Source organism: Hibiscus syriacus, unplaced genomic scaffold (genome assembly GCF_006381635.1).
Source record: "Hibiscus syriacus cultivar Baekdansim isolate YM2019G1 unplaced genomic scaffold, ASM638163v2 tig00113338_pilon, whole genome shotgun sequence".
NCBI classification, from domain to species: Eukaryota; Viridiplantae; Streptophyta; class Magnoliopsida; order Malvales; family Malvaceae; genus Hibiscus; species Hibiscus syriacus.
The window spans coordinates 367,691-387,532 of NW_024063457.1; the positions used below are offsets into that span (position 1 = coordinate 367,691).

Genomic DNA, 19,842 nt, shown 5'->3' on the forward strand with positions numbered 1-19,842 from the left:
CCGAATATGATTGGAAGATAAATACTTCAACGCTTGAATTTGATGTTTTGATCTATCATCTATGTTGTTTTTTCCCTGTTTGTAAGTCAATTGGTAAATAAACAAATAAACATAACTCAAGTGGCCGTTCCAGTTAATATCGTTTAAATTTAATTATTTAATTATTTTTTGAATAAAAGAGTATAATTCAAACACATATAAAACTTATATTTTTTTATTATGGTATAAATACAAAATAATATCTGTTTAAAGATAAATTCTTAATATTTTGATATTGATTATTTATATTAATAACATTTATGGTGCTCGTACTTAAATTTTTTAAAAATAATAATAATTTTTTTATCACGATGATCACTTGATTCGTACATATAAAACATATATCTAAACTTAAAGAACATTTTAAAATCATATATCAACACGCTCGAAAGCAAAAGCAATTTTTTTGGCTCAATTTTTATTCCATTTTGACGAGCTTTGCATTATTGTTTTCTATATTTTCGTTCGAAATGGATAACTACAAGTAGGGATCGACGAAAAAATTGATATCAGTGGTGTAAATTTAACTTAAGAAATTAAATTTAAAGTTTTAAGGGCAGAATTATAAAATTATAGAGGGTATGAATTTATATAATCAATATAAAAAATATAAGAAAATTTTAAAATTTTAAAGGGGTTCAACCCCTGAGTTTATAAGGTGGGTTGACTGAACCATTAAATATGCTTATATTAATATTTAATTTGATATTTAAAGTATGATGCTTATATAAAAAAATAAAAAACTTAAAATATATAATAATTTTAATTTTTTAGCTGGCGATTGTCCTCACCCATATTTCAATCCATCTATGAATTGATCTAAAGTTAAACATGCAAAATTTAGGGTCCATTTTATTTTAGAAAATATATTTTTTGTTTTCTATTCTTACTTTTAGAAAATAGTTTTCATTTTCAGTTTTTTGAAAAAATAACTCATTTCTTAAAATGTAGATGAAAAAATAGTTATCAAATAATTAAATTAAAGAATCATTATTGAAAAATTACATTACATAAATTTAGTATGTGAGTTATGCAAATATAAAACAATAAAGTTGATAAAAAATCATAACACAAAAATTATTTTAGTTTATAATAAGAACATAATGTTAATGCATATTATATATCAATTAAATTTAAAAAATACACAAAACATATCATTATAAGCAAGAGCACACAAAAATGTCATTAAAATAAGAAAATATATTTTAAGTGGTATTTTAAATGTGACCTTTAAATTGAGGGAAAAAATAAATCTAACTCTCTAACCAATTAAAAAGGTTGATCGTCAGAGTGTTGATGTGATAGTTCATGATGCTAATGTGGCAGCACATGATGAATGATGATGTGATAGATTGATTAAATTGATTTTTATACCAAGTTTGATGCCTAATTGATTTTTTATAAAGTTTGAAGACTTATTTAATTTTTTAGAAAATTTAAGAAACTATTTAAATTTAGAATAGAAAATATAATGATTATTGAGATATTAAATATAAAAAAAGTTTTCTAGATTTGTCACTAAAAATAACTGATGAATGATTTTTTTTAAAAAAACTCAACACATTCTAAACCATCCGAGATATCTTGGACAATATATATACACCAGTCAGACAGCTTAGGACGTTAGAAATGCAATGGAGTTAGAATGGTAGGTAGCTATTTGTTGCAAAGATATAATAATAGTGTTCAACCACAACCCTTAGGCTGTAACAAATTAAAAGAATTCAACCTGACTATTTATTACCACCAAAATTTATTTATTTTCCCAACATACTAATTTATACACAATTATAGATGCAATGGAGTATTATATATTTTTAACATAGTCTAAACTACCAAAACTCAAATGATTAAACAAACGGAAAAGTATAGAAAAAGATAAATCTTAGAGGCACCAAATACTTGGCGGTCACATTTAACTCCATTGAATTTTTGCGACGCTGTCTGCCATCAAGCTAGGCAGGCTAGTACGCCCTATAAAAGGAGATACTCATCAATACATGCATCGACTACAAAGTCAAAACATCGTAAGACAGTGCCCAATATTAGTAAGAAACTCCATTGCTACAGTGCTAGAGTTTTAAATCTGCTACTTATGGCAAAGTATTGCAATGTTGTGCTCATTCTTGCTCTAGCAGTGGTGGTTCAAGCTACTGCTAGGAACGTTCCTAACGATGCTGCCGGCCTCAATGACCAAAAGAACTTCCTCACGTACGGTGGTGTTGGCGGCTACTTCGGCATTGGACCGAATGGCATGCCAATTGGTGGTGTTGGGAGTGCTAGTGGCATCACTGCCCTTGACGGTACAGGTCAGCTTGGCGGCTTAGCAGGCATGGGATTTGGAGGTGGTGTAGGAGGTGCCCTTGCTGGTATTTCTAGTGAGCCTGGTGTCATCCATTTTCCTTGAACTTTACTAGGGGTTCAAGTTTCAAAGCTCCTAGTTTAACTTGTGTTAGAGTAATATTATATTTGCTCTTGAGTGCGTGGCACGGTTAAGGTTGTAGTAATGTTTGTTGTGGTATGTTATGTCCTTTATTTTCTTATGTAATGCCATCCTTCTTCGGGCAATTATACTATATTGCGGTCCAATTTAAGCTTAATTTACAGCGGATTTTAATTTAAAATATTATCATATTTAACATAAAAATTTATACAATTAATAATAATTTTAATTACTACATAAAATCTTATATTGCAGTGGGTTTTAACCTAAAATGTTACATAATTATTCTAAAAAGTTATACAATTGGTAATAATTTCAATTACAACGTAGAATGTATGGACATTAACTTTTTAGGTTGCAACTAGAATAATTATGCAATTTACATGAATTGTAACGAAAAACGTAGTATTTTCGGTTTAAATCTAAAATATTATCCAATTTATTCTAAATAGTTACGCTCTTGATAAATTATTCGGTTACAACTGATTTTTTTCAATAAATTTTTAGTACACCGTTAAATTAAAGTTTCAACAAGTTTACCGTTAAAATTTCAATTTAACTCAGATTAAAATTCATCCTTAATTTCAATTTTAAAAACTGGAGATTAAATTGTAAATTATTATTTATTTAAGTACCAAAAGTTACAAACTAACTTTAGGGGATTTAAAAGACAACTTAAAATACGATTTTAAATTTGAAGGATTGATTTTTTTTACGATCCTTTTAACAAACGGGTTGGTCCTTCAAGTTAGCAAATCAATCTTTTTTATTCTAATAGTTAAAGGATCAGTTCTTTCCTCAAAAGGATCAATCCTTCTGCTATTAAATCTCAAATTTCATTTAAATTATGCATAATTGAGATAGCAAATTAATTATTAATTATTTCTAAAATCTGTGAACGTACATGAACATACTTACTCGTAACATTAAAATCATACCAAAACACAACTTTATCATGTTTCATAACACTAAATTCATACTTGATCGTTCCTTGTTATTGAAAATTCAATTATGCATTTTAAGTCACTTCTGAAGTAATTTTAGATAATTTAGGCTAACTTCTTACACAAGTAAGGTTAATATATCAATTTCATGCTTGTTTAACACTCGAATAAACATGTAGACACTCAATTTAACCAAATACATAAATCATATGAAAATTTTAAATTTTCAGGAGAGGGGATCGTCCCCGCCCCTCGGTCCATCTGTGGTTCTGAATGCTTGGGGACCTCTTTGCTTCAATTTCATCACACTTCTTTTCTAGGCTTCTCTCTCATTTATCCTTCATATATACTGACCTAATACTTCATGTATATCACCTTCTAAACTTCTCTTTACATAACCAAAGTAGGAAGAATGTCCAACATTAAACAGATCCATTCACTTCTTCTACTCTTCACTTTCTTCCTTGTTGCACACGTAATACAAGGTCATAACCCCCTTCATTTATGAATTTGTTCTTATATTGTAGTAAAAGAAAAAGAAAAAACCATAGATTTTCTTCCGTTTTGAAGGATCTAGAACTCAAGTATCGATTCCCTTCCAACATGGGGCCTCTCATTTTCCTCCATCAAATTTGCAGGTAAAAGTATTCCCAATTTCTCATCACAAATTCCTGCAATTCCTTTACTTCTTTAATCCCATTACAGGAAGCAGAAATGAAGAGGAGAATTATGATTGGATCCACATGGCCTACCTGCACTTATAATGAATGTAGAGGATGCAAACACAGATGTTCAGCCGAGCAAGTTCCAGTTGAAGGGAATGACCCCATCAACAGTGCATATCACTACAAATGTGTTTGTCATAGATCATAAATCCACTGAGTTTTAAGTTTGAGTTTCAATGGTTTAAAACAAGAAGGTATTAGAAACTAGATATCCCTACTGCTTTCAAAGATGTGTATTGTGAGGAGTGGTGTCCAGTTTAGCTCTTCTGTTTTCCTTTTGTATTTGGCTATGTTGCAATCTTCTTGTATTAATAATATGTTTTTCTCTAAATAATATTTTTTATTAATCTAGAGTGATTACAAGTGGTTGTATCTGTTCTAGAAACTCTCAATCATTTGACAATGAACTCTCAAATACACTATAGTTGTTGACACTCAAACCCGTAATTTTTAAAAATAATAATCATTACTTTTAACCACTGCGGTAGCTTGATTCGTGCACAATTATCGAAATAATTATATTTTTAAATAATCACCTCTCTTAATAATATTTTTTATAATATATTATGAATATTCCCACTTTCAAATTAAATAATTAATGGCGACTTTTTTATTAACCAAAAGACATAATTCTTGCAGCATTAATAACATTTTTACTTGTAACTATTGAAACATTTATTGCATAAATGAATGTCTCTTAGGATTGGACTTAGTATTGAAAAACATTTTAATTAGTAGAGCACATTGTTATTACATAATTATATAGATTTAAATTTTAAAATAATATTAATTAAAAATAAACTTTTTAATGTATTTATTTTTATTAAAATAATTCTATCATATATCAATATATATTTTATTAGATCTAAAATATATATTAGTGACATGTTTTTATTGAAAAACGCCATTATTTTTTTACATATGCAACATTAAGTATGAAATTTAATTTCATATTTATAATAAAAATTATATTTTTAATCGTAATATAATATATGATATTTAAATATAATGTTTTCTAAAGCAAATTAAAATAGTGAAATTTCGCTTTCCCACTGCTCGGCTTATTAAAGGCTTTTTTTTATTCTAAAAAATTTATATATATATATTTTATTAAACACCTTAGCAAATATTTCAACTCACAAGCACAAGCAGCCTCATTTCACAATTTTCATTTTAATATTTCAACCATTAACTATATTCTTGACTTCGTCCTTAAATCAAAATTATCAATAAATAAGAATGATATTTAACCTCCCAAAAAATGGTTTGAAACCGATAGTGAAGTTTGACGAAATGCATTAATGAAGAAACAGGAAGAGAGAAACACGGGAATGGATGCATGGATCTGAGAAAATTATTATATTTGGACGTAAAACACAAGATTGAATGGACCCCTTGAAAATCTTATCATCCTCAAGGATCAATCATCAATGGAGGACACCATGAAAATTAAAGCTTATTTCTCCTTACTACAAGAGCATTGTTCCTAGTAAAACCACCAAATGTTGATATTCAGAAATGGTGACCCATCAGTCAAAGAAAAGACCCATCCAAGACGTTGAGGGTGTCAACTGGCCACAGCTTCTATTCCACATTAATCTTAAAATCAAGTATTGAAACTTGAAAATTAATCCACTAACAAGTTAAAAAAAATTTAACAAGTTGAGTAAAAAATATCAGTTTTTTCAAACTGATGCTTGTTCACCCCTGGTTTGGATACCGTGGGATCAATTCTGTACGACAGTAGAGAGATGTGTTGATTGCTTACACTTAAATCTCAATTTGCACGTAAAGTATCTATTTTTCTTATTAAAGCTCTTCTTTTTCGTCGTAGAATTATGGTATAATTTTTGTAATTCATGATACGGTGAAGAATTATAAAGTTTTGAATGCTGTTGTTATCTGGTTATTATCATAGCAAATTCTCAAGTTCAAGTCTTACGTCCATTGTATGCAAGTAGTGCCCATCAAGCCCAAACAAAGTTTGGGGAGACCTAAACTACAACTATTTGCCTCAAAATAGAACCTAGACTACTATACACACATGCAGTTGCTAAACCTAAACTTGAGCAATTGTACTAGACTTGAACTCGAACAAGCTATTTTTTTCCAAAGTATGAAAACAGTGTTGGTTGCTTATCACCACCACTCTTGATGTTTCCCTTTTTCCTTGCGGGACTTACTTCGATTTCTTCTTTAGATGGCTTTGTATCGGCTGAGAACTCCTCGTAGTCTCTCTTTGTTTGGATCTTCCCTACATCCCCAAAGGACAGTGTTGGAACATTCGACTTTGAATCATGGTTCCCCTCATCTGTTGAGGATGGAAGCTCATCCTCTGTGCTTTTAGGTTCTTTCTTTAAGTTATTCAGCAAATTAGCTTCAACAGATTCATTGCACAAACTCCAGTCCATATTTGATTCTTGTTCCTTTTTAACTTCCCTTGTTGAGAAAAAATTTGAGATCAAATTATTTTCTTGTGTCTTCAATGGTACCTACAAACATAGTAGAAGGTGGATGTTGAAATTTTTATCCATGGTGTTGTATCTAGACCAATGATCTGGACTATCAGCTGATGAATCCTCGGACTATGAAACCAAATAACATAAACTCCAACATGCCCTACCTCTTTAACACACTCGGGTCCTTCAAAAGACAGTTTACCAATTGCAGGGGTCACCGGATACCATACCTAAGTTGAATTTTAGCATGTAAGAAAAAAACTTGTAACTTCATTATCATTAAACATATCTAAAAGGCAGACGTATCATTGTAATTACTCAGATTAACAAGGCTCTCACCAAATCTGGATTTTCATATGGTTTAAGCAATGTATCAATTTTAAAACCATTTAGCCATGAATCTGTTGATCCCTTGTCACCCAAAATTACAGGCATCCTGTCTACACAGAGACATAAATCGAATGTGTTAGTATAAGGCTCCTTAAATTTGGCTATGATGGGAATGGCAGGAATATCTAATTATTCGGCATAATCAAAAGACTCGCATATGCAAATCTCAAGTACTTAATGTGATTCCAAGGAGTATGACTGTATGCGATCAGATAAATCTCTTATCATCAAACTATAATTATACTTGAGCCTTTTCACTCACCATGTCATTAACAGATCTTAAAGTTGCCACATTATTGTGGATGAGTCATAAGCATATTCATCTATACTCCCCAATTAGATGATGCGTACATCCAAGCAAAAAGCTAGGAGATGATGGTAACTATATGAAATAAATTACGAACACATCGAAAGAAAACATGTTCCCATGACTTAATAATACTTATCATTCATTGCTTATCCTAATGTTGACATATTGGTTTAGAAAAAAATAGTGTACAGCTTCATAGCTCTAACTCACTATGACAAACCTTAACATAAAAATTAAAATCCCAAATGTGGACCACCTCATATTTATTAAATTAAACAGAACTTATAACTGTAGAGTTTAGTAACACTGCAATGCTGAAACGAACAAACAAATAAATCAGCAAACAAGTTTTCTAATTAGAAAGGATTTGACTAAATGATTCATAACTCAATCTATTGCTATATTTTAGTTATCGTAGCCTCACACATAAAAACAATTAAAGGATGACTCACCATGAAGCCACTGCAAAGTTGATGAAGCAGACGTAGTGAGAATAGTAAAAGTGTAAAGTTTCTCACCTGCAGGATGAAATACAAAATGTGTTATTCGCTCAAATGGATTATAATTTTAAGAGAAATACCAAATCGTGGATCTTAACAGAAGAGGTCATCATCAATTAACTAATTTAGATCAGCAATTCAGTATAACCCAATGTAAATCACTGGTTAATCAAACTGAATAAAGCAGGGACCCATAAATTTAGTACACAGGTAGTACAACTGGGATGGAGAAATTTAATCACTGCACATTCCAAAGATGTGAATATGAAGAAAGGATGTCACCTTCAGAGTTCTCCCAAGAATCATAAAGAGCAGCAAAAACTAGAGGCCTACCATCCTCGAAATGAATGTAGTAAGGCTGTTTTCTCGACCCATCTTTCTTCCACTCAAAGAACCTGAAAGTATAAACAAGATAGAAACTATGGATACAATGACATGAAGAATGAAAGTGATTCTGGTAAGGTTTCCTATACAGCTAAAAGAAATGAACCAACAAAATAGAGCACCTCAAATGAAGAAAACAGCACCACAATAATTGCTCATCAAGATATCATAAACGGAAATTCTATCCTCTAAAATCTACTATTAATTATCAGTTCAGTTTTAGAATCCAGGGTAACATTTCTTCAAAAGCACGAAAGGTATTATCACATTTTCAAGCTTGAGCAATAGCATCTTCATTTATATATGTGAATTTTCCCACAGCATAAGAACAAGTGCAGTAACAGAATATATGAATTTGTCTACATGGATCAATATACCATCCTTGGTTCCATACCCTTCGACTGCCACCACGCATCGGCTTTTAGGAAGGAGGCGTCGAAAAGAAGCCTTTTCGGATACAGACTCAGATCGAGCATTGAACTGTGGATTTGCAAAATTGCTAACATTAGAAAAGGTTTTTCCACTTTATGATGTCAAAAGATATATAACTGTGTTTCATTAAAGCTGGAAGAGATTTTGAAGCTAGGATAGAATTGTGAAGTCAAAATTAACTTGAAGCTGCAGTAGTAGTCCTATAATTTACATAAGCTACCGAAGATTTTGCTAAACATGTCTATACGGCGTTGTCTGGTTGTTTCTTCTATATTTTTTTATACTTGATTGAATGAGTAAAATACTAAAATATAGCATACATTCAATCCCATTTATTTCCTCAAAATGAATGCCCTAAATAGGAAAATAAACTGCCAATGGATTTAAACTGAAGACTATACAAAGTTGAACACACTTCTTAGAATAAAGGAAGCTTAAATCAAAGGATTACCATCTTGAAAAAGTCCGGCTTGTCAGTTTTCTTAGTGAAACTGGGAACGAGTCCCCATTTCATGCAGTGAAGAACAACACAAGCTCCGTCGGTATTAGATCCATCGTCTTGTCGAACAACGGGCAAATTCATTCCCGGGCCAACATTATACGAAGGACGGTACCTATATGATTTTTCAAATCAAATTCCAAAACCAGCCAAACGAAAAAAGACAGACGCACGAAAGGTGGGAGAAAAAAAAGAGAGACTGAAGTGGATTAACTTTACCGGTCCATGTTAACATGGCGGACCGGATCATTGTTGCGATGGCAAGCTCTGGGGATGTCATCGGCGCGAAGCGTGCAACGAGCTCTTCCGCACATCTCCTTTTGCTTTGAATCGAGTTTTGTGGAATTTTTTGTAAACTAATGAATTACTGCTAAGAAATTTTTATCATTTTTATGGGCGGCAAGCAAGAGCGGGAGTGGAATTTTTTTTTCTCGTGCTTCGCGTTAGAGAAATCTTGTCCTCACCGTTGGATCTCAGAATGCCTGGAGATCGGTGCTTCCAGTCTATTCAATTTTCATTTTTAGGGTAAATTATAAGTTTAGTATCTAAATTATCACTTTTGTCCTGTTTTAGTCACTTAATTATTATTATTTTTAAAATCATATCTAATATTACGTTTTGATTTTATTTTGATAACCCTCTGTTAAAAATTAAGATAACTATTGTTGTGACATTTAAAAAATCAATAATGATGATGTCACATTATCTTATAATAGTACTTCAGTATTAATGTTTAGATAGCTGACAAAAACTGATGACGCTGATTAAGTTTACTAAATAAATAAAAAAACTGAATAAACTGATTATTTTGGTTAAATCAGTTTGGTTTGTTCGGCTATTCTGGTATAATCAACTTTTTCCTCACCCCTAGGGGAGAGAATTTAAGAGTAAGCGGCAGAATAAGAAATCCTTCCCCAAAGGAGAGTAAAAAAATGAAGCATTTCAATTTAATCAGATTGTATATCACGTAATTATCATATTATTTAGCTGTATCTAATAGTTTTCTGAAGCAGTTCGCTTTCCTGAAAGTATACGCATGGGACTAAGCCTAGTTAATATCTGATCATCCTCATTTCTCTTGTTCTGTAGTGATGATGTTAATTTTAATTCCTTTAATTCATATACATGGACACTATAAAGTATATAGTATGTAGTTTGGGCAGCTCACAAACTGGAACACTTGCATGTAGATTACCATCAGCCTCTTATCTCCATATGGCAATAGATGTTCTAGTGCATATTTTAAATTGTATTTATTTCTGGTCGCCTAAATATATGATGCTTCCATACCATTAACACTTATGACAGTAGTGCTGGTTACCTTCTTGTTTCCAAAGTGTCTGCACATGGAGTAACAAGTAACATAAGGCAATGCATCAGTTGGTAATATATAGGAGTTTTAATTTCTTAAAATACATCATTCGATCTTGTGTGCTGGTGCTGCTCAGAGGGAACAAAAGCTACTGATAGTTTTAACTATTTTTGGTCTTAAGAGGCTGATAAGCTGTATTCAGTTTTCATGCTGCTACGTATGATGATAATAATTCATTTGGACTGTTTGGTTTAAAATTTATCTGACCAGCAACTCAGACGTGTTGAATCCAAAGTTGTGGAGACTTGAGACACTGTTAGAACATCTGGCTTGGTCTCCTTTATTAAGAAGTAGAGCTGCCGCAGGATTGGGCAATAGTGGCTTTGATTTGTGATACTATGAAACTCTGCTTTCAATTCAATTCAAGCAATGCAATATTGTGCTCTGCAACTATTTTAGTAGGTTACCATCTTGTGAAGTTTCTTGCTACTTTTCATGTCTTTAATGAGGTCTAAGTTTTCTTGCATTTTTGGTAGTCATGTTTTTTTATTTAGACATCTTTTTTTCCTTTTATTCGTTTTTTCCTTTTTTAAATTAAGTTTTTTCTTTTTTTTATTTCTTTCACTTTCACTTTCACTTTCACTTTTTATTTATTTATTTATTTATTTATTTTCTTACCAAAGTTTATGGAGATATGATAAGAGAATCCAAAATTTGACTACCCATGGTAGTATTTTTATTTATAAATATCTTTTGCTGTCCTTTTAGTTCTATAATAATCGAAATTTTACTTTTGTTTTGTGTTTACATTACATGTAATTAAAGATTGATTGGATGGTGCTGTCTCTCAACCCCAACTGGGATTAGCTGATCTGATTGAGATTTTGTTCCCAACTGGAAACTACACCGCCACTTACTTTAGAAATCTTGCAAAGGTACATTCTTTTTATTAATTTTTATATGTATAATATCAAAATACATTCCTAATATTTGATTGAATGGCCGCATTAGTTTTTATTTTTAAAGCACTTTAGCCCAAATTTTTCATTTTGATCAAAATGAATCTTAATTGACTAAAAATTGTTAGTTGGTTAATTATCAACAATTGTTGTTGATGTTATAAGTTTTATGTTTTTAAAGTGTTGATGTGACACTATTACGTGGACATCAATGATGTTATGATACATAATATGTATCTAAAATGATGATGTAACATTATTATGTGTGCATAAGATAATGCAACACACATCACTAATTTAAAATAATGACATGATACATACCACGTGTTATGTCATGCCATCATTTCTAGACATATAACATGTGTTATATCATGGTTTATGTATATGTGATAGTGTTATATTTTCGTCTAGTTATGGATTATTTCAACTCAAAATAATATATTGGAGGCTAAAATGATTAAAACGAATAAAACTCAAAGTGATATGAAAGGTATTATTATATTTCTGTTTTATTATTTATTTGTGAGCCTGAAATATAAACAAACTGGTTAATGTACAGAGAGAAGGTGTTGTAAGCATTGAGCCCAACATGTGCCAAAGGGATATATCTACACCATTGGATCCTAGGGTTCTTCCTTGTCCTTGATTTGTTTGTTTCATAATCACTTTTGGTATTTTGAATTGTTTTTTTATGATATATCTGATCTGCTGGGTCTTCAATATGAAATGACTAGTTTAAATAAATTATTGTTTTAATTCTCTATGATGTTTTGGGTTTAATTTTTATTTAAAAAATATTAATATCATTGCCTACCCATCACAGTTTATAATGTAACCGAACAAAAATATTTTTCTCGAAATTGACAAAACACAAATCAAAATTATCTTGGTTCAGTTTACACCATTTAAATTTAAAAGAAAATATTTTAACAATGATAAATTAGAGTTCAAAAGTTTGAGTTTAAACTTTTTTAAGTAAATTGGCCAGAAAAATTTAAATGGCACTAAAAATTAATCGCTCGAACAATCAAAAGTGAAATTTTTAATGTTTTCTCACATCCAACAATAAAATTTAGATTGTAAAATAACTTTATTCTTAGTGTTGTATGACAGTTATTTTTCTGGTGTATCACCGGTGATCGGTATTATTATCGATCTAACACCGGTCATACTATATTTCCCAATCTAACACCTTTAGCAAAAAAGCGCGCCCCATGTACCGCGCTATATGCTGATTTGGTGCCACGTGGGTATAGCGCGCCCTCTGCCCCGCGATATACGGTGATCTGACGCCACATGGGTATAGCGCTCCCCTGATCCGCGCTATACCTGGATATCTGACACGTAGGGTATAGCGCGGTGCAGGGGGCACGTTATACCCCTAATTATCAACCCTTCACGTCCCATCCTCACTATAAATACCCCAATCATCAATCACTTTTATCACACCAAATTCTCTCAAATTCTCTAAATTTCTCTCAAATTCTCTAAATTTCTCTCAAATACTCTCTTTTTAAGGTATATTTTATAATATTCTTACTATTATTTTTTTACTTTATTTAATATTTTACTAATATAATTCTTTTGCAGATATATAATGGAAGGTAGTCTACTTCGCTCGGATGGAAATCATATATCTCTACACTTTGCTGATACGGTAACATTTTAACATTTTAATGTAATTTAAATTATTAGTAATATTTAGTTGATTTATTTAATGCATGATTATTAGATTAAGAATTAAATATCTCGACACTTTGCTAATACGGTAACATTTTAACGTTTTAATTTAATTTAAATTATTAGTAATAATTAGTTGATTCATTTAATGCATGATTATTAGATTAAGAATTAATTTTTGTAATTATTTATTTTTAGGAGAAGAACCATGTATTAGATCCTTTTATTAGGAATCTTAAGTTAGTGATACCCAGCCATGTCTTGCCGTATTTAGTAGAGGTTGTATTCGGTTACATAGGTAGATATAAGGGTCACTGTAAGATAGAGACAGACCTGATTTCTGCCTTAGTAGAGCGGTGGAGGCCGGAGACCCACACATTCCATATTCCGTGCGGAGAGTGCACGATAACGCTTGAAGATGTTTCTATGCACTTGGGGCTTCCGGTGGATGGAGATGTGATATCGGGAATAACTTCCGGTTCTTGGACTACTTTGTGTCAGGATAGTCTAGGACGTGTCCCGGAAAATTTTATCGGAGGTAGGATACCGTTAAATTGGTTAGATGCCAATTTTTGGGAGTTGAGCGCAGATGCCTCCGAGGATGAGGTTAAGATGTATGCACGGGCATGCATATTGCAGTTGATAGGAGGGTTGCTGATGCCAGACAAATCGCGTAACCTAGTTTACTGCATGTGGTTGCGACATCTTAGCGACTTTCGTCTCGTCGGATCATTCAGTTGGGGCTCGACAGTTTTGGCTTTGTTGTACAGGGAGATGTGTGGAGCCACTGACTACAGACGTAATGCTATCGGCGGATGTCTCCTGCTGTTGTAGTCTTGGGCATGTTATCGATTGCCCTTTTTATGTCTTGTTGTGAAGAACCTATTCGTATTTCCACTACTTCTAAGGTAATTATAAAACTGATTTTGTATATTAATAATTTTATACAGCGTATAACAATTTTTTTTCCTTTAATAGGTGGTCTACTGATAGGAAAAATCATCAGGAGCTACCTGATGATTTAGAAAAAATTAGGGTGCTAATCGATCAGAAAGCTGATACACATGTATGAATTTTAATGTTTAAAAATCGATTTTAGATTATAGTTATATAATTAGATTATTATTTTGATAAAAAATATATTATTTGTTTTAGTTTGAATGGGTGCCATATTCTACTGATGATGTGAGGGCGGTGATCCCACCTGAGTTGGGGGGTCCATCAGATATTTGGATGGCGATGTCCCTCTGATCTGTTATGCAACCGTCGAGTGGCACTCCACTGATCGCGTGATCCGGCAGTTTGGTTGTTTTCAACCAATTCCGGAAGCACCTCGCAATATGAACGAGTTGCATAGCTTAGATACACGCGGCAAGATAGATACAGATTGGCTGGTGAGGCATCATGGGTGGGTCATGTTGTGGGATGATCGACATCGACGCCTTCCCCGTAGAGAGCCCATTTTTTATGACCTCTTGATGTATGCTGAGGATTATTATGAGTGGTTCAACAGTAACGGGAAACCGTTTCTACTACTCGAGGATACACGAGGGCATACCTTTCCACGACGTCGACAGAGACGTTCACCGACACATCACCATCGTCCCCCGACTCGTGGACAGAGAGTAGGTACTTCCAGTTCATCCTCAGCTGCACCAGCAGGACATTCCCAGCAACCACTGCAGCCATATATGATGCCGCAACTTTATATGATGCCGCAACTATATATGATGCCGCCATCGCCTTTCCATTACCAGATGTCACCGCCGCCACCTTCACCTGGTTTTATGACCCCGCCACCGTTACAAATGACCCCTCCTGGAGGCTATTATGGGTCTATGTTTGTAGATCCAACTTGGGGTTCATATGTTAGATATTTAGCGGGTTCATCCTCATCATCCATGGTCGCAGCACAGACACCTCCTGTACAGTTTTCACACTCAGCGATGTCTGGGTTTTCCCATGCCGGTGGGATAGTCAGTCATACACCTCCAGGGTCCTTATTCTATGGAGGTGCTTCATCGTCATCAGCTCCTCATCAACCTAATGTACCTGCTCAGGACGACGACGATGACGATGACGATGATGATGACAGCGAGGAGTAAGAACCAGTGATACGAAGAAATCCTCCTCGAGACCGACAGCCACCGCCATGCGGAACACATTCGCGACGTAGGCATCGACAGATTTTTTTATTATATTTGTATTTACTTTATTTTTTTAATTGTAATTTTTTATTATTTCTCATTTAATACTTACTTTATTTTGTTAAATTTGTTGGACTTTTTTTTAATATATTTTAGTTAATTTTGTTTATTACCATTTAATATCAGTTGTTGTAATTTGGTTATCATTTACCATTTAATTCTTATTGTAAGTTTGTTGTATTTAAATATCAAATTGTTATTAGTTTGATAAAATTTAATAATAGTGTTCGTTTTTTTAATCTTCATCAGCGATTATCGAATGACATTAACTTGAAGTAAATGCAAATTAAAATACAAGAATTATTATTTGATAAACAAATACATCATTTCCTCATCAATTGTTACTTGATGACAATATAAGTGGACATGTTTTTCTAGTATGTCCTAGGTTTCTACAATGGCCACATCTTCTGTCTTGTCTAGATCTTTCTCGAATATCCATATCGCAATGAATTCGATTGGATTTTGGATGACCACGCTCCCTCAATAAACTCGGATTTGGTATAATCGGAAGCCAATCTTGAACCTCATCAGGGTCTTTTTCATTACCTATGGGGGGAAACTCAAATTCGTATACCTTAAAAACTTCAGATAGTAGGTATACGGGATCCACAAAATGGTTATAGTCTTGACGTTATGCGAGCAAGTTGCTATCACATGAGAGCTTGGATACTTGAGAGATTGAAAAAACCCGCAGTCGCACGCTCTGTCCCTTAGATTTACTCTTAACGACATAACTTCAATCCCTTGAAGAGGTCGGGGCAACTCTGTGACACGAAACGTTTCATGCCTTCTAGAGAAGCTTGTTACAGACATTCCATTTGATGCAGTAATTTTTTTCTGTAGATCTGCAACTAATCTAGGGTGATAGACATGACCGCCTTGCATCCAGGTTTGAGCTTGTCCCCCGAGCTTCGCAAAAAGCACCCCCAAACAAAAATATGTAATTTTTACCAAAGCCGCTACAGGTAAGTGACGTGCACCCTTTAAGGTTGAATTGATTGCCTTAGTCAAGTTGGTCGCATGTGTCCATATCGATATCCACCATCATATGTGTTCGTCCACATTTCTTAATCGATGAGACTGATGTAATCGTATCCTTCCTCGTTCTTCGCCCGTAAATCTTGAAGCATTGATTCAAACATTCAAGGAAGTAGTTTGTAACCTGATCAAAAAATGTATAACTTACTAACTTGCTTTCTTTACAAAATTAAAATGATTAAAAAATGTATAACTTACTAACTTGCTTTCACTTACCCATACGCACAATTAATTGACGCTCATCATTCTTCTTATACATTCCATGATAGTTCGCATCAATGTGTCGGAGACAATACCTATGTTGGACAAAGGGTGGTTACCACATTGGACCCAAAGACTCCATTGCTGCTTTGATCCCAGCTCCGCGATCTGAAATGACACAAATTTTTTCCCTCGTAATAATATATGTACGTAAATTTTGGAGAAAAAAGCCCAAGAATATGTATCTTCTCCTTCGACAAGAGCAAAAACAACTGGAAGAATATTGCGATTGCCATATTGGACAACTGCCAATAATAAAACTTGCTTGTATTTTCCATACAAGAAAGTCCCGTCGATTTGGACCACAGGCTTGCAGTATTTGGCAGCATTAACGTACTGTGGGTACCTCCAAAAAACCCAGTAGAATTGGCATCGATCACGAAAAACTCGATCATTATGGTATGCATAGGAGGTTTCGAAGTCCACAATTATCCCAGGATTCAACGTCCGCACCAGCCTAAACCAACCTGGAAGTTCTTTGTAAGATGCATCCCATTCGCCATGAAGTTTGACAATGGCATTTTGTTTTGCCAACCAAGCTTTTTTATAGGAGACGGTGTACCCATAATACGATTGTATAGCTGAAATCAACACTGTAACAGCTATATGAGAGCTTGCTTTTATCTTGGGCATGATGGCTTGGCATATCACTTAAGAGTCCAAGTTGGGATGATCTTGGTTGACCCTTCCAGCACAACATGTGTGAGGACCGTTGTATACTGTTAGTTCCCATATGTTGTTTTTCCTCTTCATTTTCGATACGCGAACCATCCAATTGCATCCGTTTTCGCGTCGGGCACAGTAGCATACATATTTTTCGGTCGTCGATCGGTTGACTCTGGATTGAACAGAATTACAGATATTGTAATTTTTTATAGCCATCATCGCTTCTTCTTTGCTTGAAAACTCCATGCCTAAAGATAACTCACCATTATTTATTGATGAGTAATATCCATAGTTGTTAACTTCCTAAAAAGGCTACTTTTAAAGCCTTTTCACTTAAGTTATTGTTTGTTTAAAAGCTCATTTTAGTCATTTTAGGATAATGTAGTTGCATATAGTTGCATTTGTGGTGGCTGTACTATTTTATTTCTCAATGGTGATGTTTGAGGGAAAGGTGCAGTTTGTCTATGGTGTGCAGGGAATAGCAAGAAAAAGGATTCTTTGGGAAGTAATGCCGCGGCATCACACGTTGCTAGAGCAGATTGAAATGCCTTGGCATTTCTGGCACAGAAAAGGACAAAAAGATATTTATGCATCAGGACAGCTGGCACTGGACAACTGTCTCTGCACGTGAAGGACTGCTGTAACCGCCTGCCAGAGCTGCCAATGTACCACTGCCACTTGGAGGATAAGATTCATGCACAAAATGTGATTCTAGGGGTATGAGGGGTATTTTGCACCCAACAAACTCATCATTACCCCTAGATATTTTATTTATTATATATGACACCTCATGGGAGAGAGAAAAAAGAGAGGGAGCACACGCATAGAGCAGAAAAATCAGATTTTTATTTTCTCTTTATCCTTTCTTCTTCCTTGGAATATTCCTCCATTGATAAAGCTCCAAGGAGTGGCAAGCTAGGCGCCGAAAGGAGCTAGCGAGCTAGGTGGTTCGTGGTGGCCGAGAGGAGACCTCCGGTGGCGCGTCGAAGGCTTCTTCTCACTTCCCTTTTTGCTGCTATTTATTTATATTATTTTGTGGGTTGTTGGAACGAATTTTCATGACTTTGTGTTTGGATATTTCGAACCCCACCATGAACTAACTTATTTGGTGGTGGTTGGTTGAATGGTTGTTTAAACTTTATTTTTAATGGTATATTTAAGTTTATTTTGGTTCTTTATTTGCTTTGCTTATGAATGCTTCACCATCTAGGCTTGTAAGAGGCATGGAAATGTCCATCTCTTAGATGAAGGTTAGGTATTCGGAAGAATCCTAAACTAAAAATACTTGTAAGTATTCGGAAGAAACGCAAGATAAGATCCTCATAAGCAATGGGTTATGGTATTTTCAAGGGGCTTTGAACCGGCCTAGGAATATTATAACTTAATCCCTTAGATCTCGGAAGAGACTAGGTTAGGATTTCAACGACTAAAAAGGGTGTCTTCATCAATAGGGTAGGCTGTCCAACATCGTTGAGTGAGAGCAGATGCCTTGGCATCCTATTCTGTTAGGTTCTTTTGAACACCTTAGGAAAGCCCTGTCGAGTAAGTAAAGACAAGATATCTTAGATATACTTGAGAAATAAGTTTAGCAACCTTAGACCAATCCTTACCATTCATTTTATTGGAAGCTTGTCACGTGAGGATTATTTTCTTCTTATTTTATTTATCTTTCTAATTTACTGTTTTTACCATTTCTCATTGCCTTGACATTTCACCATACTCAATATTAAACATCCATCATTGCCACTGCATTTCCATTTGCTACACCATCACACCATCAATCCGCATCCACCAGCATACACATATCCATTGCCGTGACATTTGTATATATCAAGACTAACTATACTTATATAATTTAGTGCATTGCTTTGGTTAGACTTTTGTGATTTCACCCAATCCTTGTGGAGACGATACTCACTCATCATTATATTACTTGAGCGATTGTGTATACTTGCACATTATTTGCGTATATTTTATAGTACTCACAAAACGCAACAAGTTTTTGGCGCTGTTGCCGGGGATTGGCAGCCTGAAGTTATTTAGTTTTGCCAGAGCATTTTATTTTGTTTTGCATTTTTATTTTTGTATAGTTTACTTGATATTTTTGTTTTATTTTTCAGTTTTATTTAGTGTATGCCTAGAAGAAATTCTGAAGAGCCTTTGGAACCAATAGAACATGAGATTGAAAGACTCTTTAGAAGAAGAAGATGTGCTCAAAGAAATATGTATCAGATTGGAAACCAAGGCATTGGTCAAGATGGCGGAAATCAGAATACCGAGGCATTAAACAATGCTGAACCTGCTATCAGGCCTCGTGTTATTCGAGATCATTTAAATCCGATGCTGGATGATCTGAATCCTGGGATTGTGGCACCCGAAATTCAAGCTGCACATTTTGAGCTGAAACCAGTCATGTTCAACATGTTGAATTCCATTGGGCAGTTTGGGGGTATGCCAACTGAAGATGCCAGGCAGCACATTCGCAATTTTCTGGAAGTTTGTGATTCTTTCCGCCAAGAAGGAGTGCATGAGAATTTTCTGAAATTAAAGCTTTTTCCGTATTCATTGCGTGACCGAGCAAGGGCTTGGTT

At 33.9% G+C, this 19,842-nt stretch overlaps 3 protein-coding genes across 4 annotated transcripts; 2 read left to right on the forward strand and 1 right to left on the reverse strand.

The window, feature by feature from the left end:
• Positions 1–2,133: 2,133 nt before the first annotated feature.
• On the forward strand, positions 2,134–2,593 carry LOC120186393 (glycine-rich protein 5-like). Its single transcript, XM_039190331.1, has one exon. It carries the CDS (start codon positions 2,135–2,137, stop codon positions 2,444–2,446), a length of 312 nt encoding a protein of 103 aa, XP_039046262.1. The 5' UTR covers position 2,134; the 3' UTR covers positions 2,447–2,593.
• Positions 2,594–3,838: 1,245 nt separating this feature from the next.
• LOC120186406 (EPIDERMAL PATTERNING FACTOR-like protein 9) lies at positions 3,839–4,299 on the forward strand. The gene is made up of 3 exons (XM_039190339.1): positions 3,839–3,911; positions 3,997–4,070; positions 4,132–4,299. The coding sequence occupies exons 1-3, from the start codon at positions 3,839–3,841 to the stop codon at positions 4,297–4,299; spliced, it is 315 nt and encodes a 104-aa protein (XP_039046270.1).
• Positions 4,300–6,128: 1,829 nt separating this feature from the next.
• LOC120186395 (abasic site processing protein YoqW-like) lies at positions 6,129–9,494 on the reverse strand. 2 transcript variants are annotated; one of them, XM_039190332.1, is made up of 8 exons: positions 9,345–9,491; positions 9,078–9,240; positions 8,589–8,674; positions 8,093–8,205; positions 7,763–7,828; positions 6,950–7,050; positions 6,775–6,840; positions 6,138–6,643 (listed from the first exon to the last, which is right to left on the reverse strand). In XM_039190332.1, exons 1-8 carry the CDS (start codon positions 9,437–9,439, stop codon positions 6,251–6,253), a joined length of 1,083 nt encoding a protein of 360 aa, XP_039046263.1. In that variant the 5' UTR covers positions 9,440–9,491; the 3' UTR covers positions 6,138–6,250. The 2 variants fall into 2 exon arrangements, with proteins under 2 accessions (XP_039046264.1, XP_039046263.1); XM_039190333.1 differs by lacking the exon at positions 7,763–7,828 and having other exon boundaries at positions 6,129–6,643; positions 9,345–9,494.
• Between the last annotated feature and the right edge of the window lie 10,348 nt (positions 9,495–19,842).

Bases quoted from the DNA above. Each gene is read 5' to 3' on its own strand.
- LOC120186393 (XM_039190331.1), top strand. From the start codon at position 2,135: ATGGCAAAGTATTGCAATGTTGTGCTCATTCTTGCTCTAGCAGTGGTG.
- LOC120186406 (XM_039190339.1), top strand. From the start codon at position 3,839: ATGTCCAACATTAAACAGATCCATTCACTTCTTCTACTCTTCACTTTC. The intron at 3,912-3,996 runs GTCATAACCCCC...TCCGTTTTGAAG, and splicing joins TGTTGCACACGTAATACAAG to GATCTAGAACTCAAGTATCG. The intron at 4,071-4,131 runs GTATTCCCAATT...ATCCCATTACAG, and splicing joins CATCAAATTTGCAGGTAAAA to GAAGCAGAAATGAAGAGGAG.
- LOC120186395 (XM_039190332.1), bottom strand. From the start codon at position 9,439: ATGTGCGGAAGAGCTCGTTGCACGCTTCGCGCCGATGACATCCCCAGA. The intron at 8,206-8,588 runs GTATGGAACCAA...TTATACTTTCAG, and splicing joins TGCGTGGTGGCAGTCGAAGG to GTTCTTTGAGTGGAAGAAAG. The intron at 6,841-6,949 runs GTGAGAGCCTTG...AATTCAACTTAG, and splicing joins CATATGAAAATCCAGATTTG to GTATGGTATCCGGTGACCCC.